This window comes from Meriones unguiculatus, chromosome 3, assembly GCF_030254825.1.
Source record: "Meriones unguiculatus strain TT.TT164.6M chromosome 3, Bangor_MerUng_6.1, whole genome shotgun sequence".
Classification (NCBI taxonomy): domain Eukaryota; kingdom Metazoa; phylum Chordata; class Mammalia; order Rodentia; family Muridae; genus Meriones; species Meriones unguiculatus.
Genome location: NC_083351.1, coordinates 67,267,324 through 67,269,600, shown reverse-complemented (window position 1 = coordinate 67,269,600; position 2,277 = coordinate 67,267,324). Strand labels below are relative to the sequence as shown.

The following is a 2,277-nucleotide window of genomic DNA, read 5'->3' as shown; positions in this document are numbered from 1 at the left end:
TGTACCAGTTGATCCAGGAAAATTATATTATCTACAAGTAGGGAGAGCATCCAAAAGTTTTAAAAATGTAGATGGGCATCTTGTCACATGATTGCACTAAAATACAGAGAATGTCTTGGCTAAACTGATGGACCAAAGTGAACATCTTTGTACTCTGTAGATAGCACCTCTCAACCTCCATTTTCTTTAGTATTTCTTTTTCTTCTAGGAAATACAACTTCAGAGTAATTGGTCTAATGGGATGCTTAGGAAACTTTCCTTGCTCTAGTTTTTCCAAGGCCTTCAAAAACATTCATCTTTGCACTCAACAGTGGAAAGAGGCAGACACAAAATCTCTAAGGTTCTAGTTAGTAAAATGGCAGATTATTTGGTGTTTCTTGTAAAGGGGCTTGGATGTAGATCTTCCATGGTATGACTGCAACTTGTGCATAGGATTCAAATTTTACTGCAACTTTAATGGAGTAGAGAAGTTGTGATTTTACTAGGATATTCCACTTAGGAGTAACCAAGAGAAGAACTAGTCCCTGAAGAGCAGACAGCAACGCTTCACTCCATCTCTAAGAGCCTCTTTGACTTTATCATTCCGAAGAGTGAAGATGAAAGGATTCAGAAAAGGAGTAACCACAGAAACCAGTAGTGACGCCATTCTGTTGTACTCAGCTGCTTGCGTTTGCTTGGGTTTCACATACAGGAACAGGCAGGTGCCATAGCCAATTACAACAAAAGTGAAATGGGAGGCACAGGTGGAGAAGGCTTTCTTCCGGCCTGGTGCTGAAGGGATCTTGAGGATGGTGGAGATGATATAGGTGTAGGAGGTAATTGTGGGGATCAAGGAGCCAATAATAATGAAAACAGCCATTAAGAAAAGAACGAACTCTGTGAGAAAGGTATCGTTACAAGATAATTTGAGCAACTGGCCCCGATCACAGTAAAAATGATCTAACAGATTTGATTTGCAGAAGGTAAACTGGAAAGTTGCATAGACTGGCCAGATTTCAGAAAGGAACCCAAACAGCCAGGACACAGTCACCACCCAGATGCAAGTGCGGCTGTTCATGATGACGCTGTACCTCAAAGGGTTGCAGACAGCCACATAACGGTCCACAGCCATTGCTCCAAGCACTGCAAACTCTGTGGTCCCCAGAGCCAGGTAAAGGAAGAGTTGGACAACACATCCCGTCAGAGATATTGTTTGGTTTCCAGGGAGCAGCAGCCCCCAAAGCATCAAGGGAACAATCGTAGTTGTTACCAGGATCTCCAGTAGAGAGAGGTGGCCGAGGAAGAAGTACATGGGGGACTGTAGACGTTTATCGACGCAGACAATAACGATGATGATCATGTTTCCCAGCAGTGTCACTGAATACAAGAAAAAGAATATGGCAAAAAGAATGTGGTGTAGTTTCTGGGATCCAGGGAATCCTAGAAGGCAGAATTCAGTGGCACTAGAGAGGTTGTCCATCATGTAATTTTGACTTTTGCTTCTAAGTTTTAGGTCTGATCAACTAGATACTTCTGGTCATAAGATTGTCCTTCTTCCTCCCAGGATAACTGTACTAGACGACATAAAGGTATTCCAGAGAAAGGTTAAAGCATAGAACTTTACATACAAGCTTTCTGCAGCACCACTCACAGCCATCCAAAGGCCAACAGAACAGAAGTCAGAGCCTAGAGCCAGTGTTCTTGCCACCCTCAGATTTTAAAACATCACAGACCATCAATTTCTCCCTCCACACAAAAACTCTGGGATGGGGGTTATTTGCCAAAGCAGATTCACTGTTTTCTAGCTGTGTTACCCTCAAAGGCCTGGAAATAACGAAAGACAATTGCAGGTACAGATAAGAACCCAAAATATTAGAAGCTCTGATACCTGGGTCTCTTATTTCTCACTTCATAACTGTCACCTCCTCCAAAAACTTTTTCCAGTTACTTTTCCCCAAACAAGAAAGCATGCTCATCAGTGAACTCTGGTCTTCTCCATAGCACTTACTACCTGATATTACATATCTAATTGTTTATCTCCTTTGTTTAATATTAAACTATGTAACCATGAAGATGACAAGTGGAAACATACCTGCCCTGTGGAGTATACAATCAAGAGGGATGTAAGTGCTAAACCACACCAGAAAAGTAGACAATAACTAGTTCGTTAATTGTACCATATAGAAAAAATGATTAGGAAATTTAATTGTATTTATTTTTTATTTATGACTTTAGAATATATATTCTATGAAAACATGAACATCTTCAAACCTGTGTTTAAGATTGACATATACAATT

At 40.7% G+C, this 2,277-nt stretch overlaps 1 protein-coding gene across 1 annotated transcript; it reads right to left on the bottom strand.

Moving 5' to 3' along the window:
* Positions 1-286: 286 nt before the first annotated feature.
* LOC110558942 (olfactory receptor 9A4-like) lies at positions 287-1,462 on the bottom strand. Its single transcript, XM_021654126.2, has one exon. The coding sequence runs from the start codon at positions 1,460-1,462 to the stop codon at positions 518-520; it is 945 nt and encodes a 314-aa protein (XP_021509801.1). The 3' UTR covers positions 287-517.
* Between the last annotated feature and the right edge of the window lie 815 nt (positions 1,463-2,277).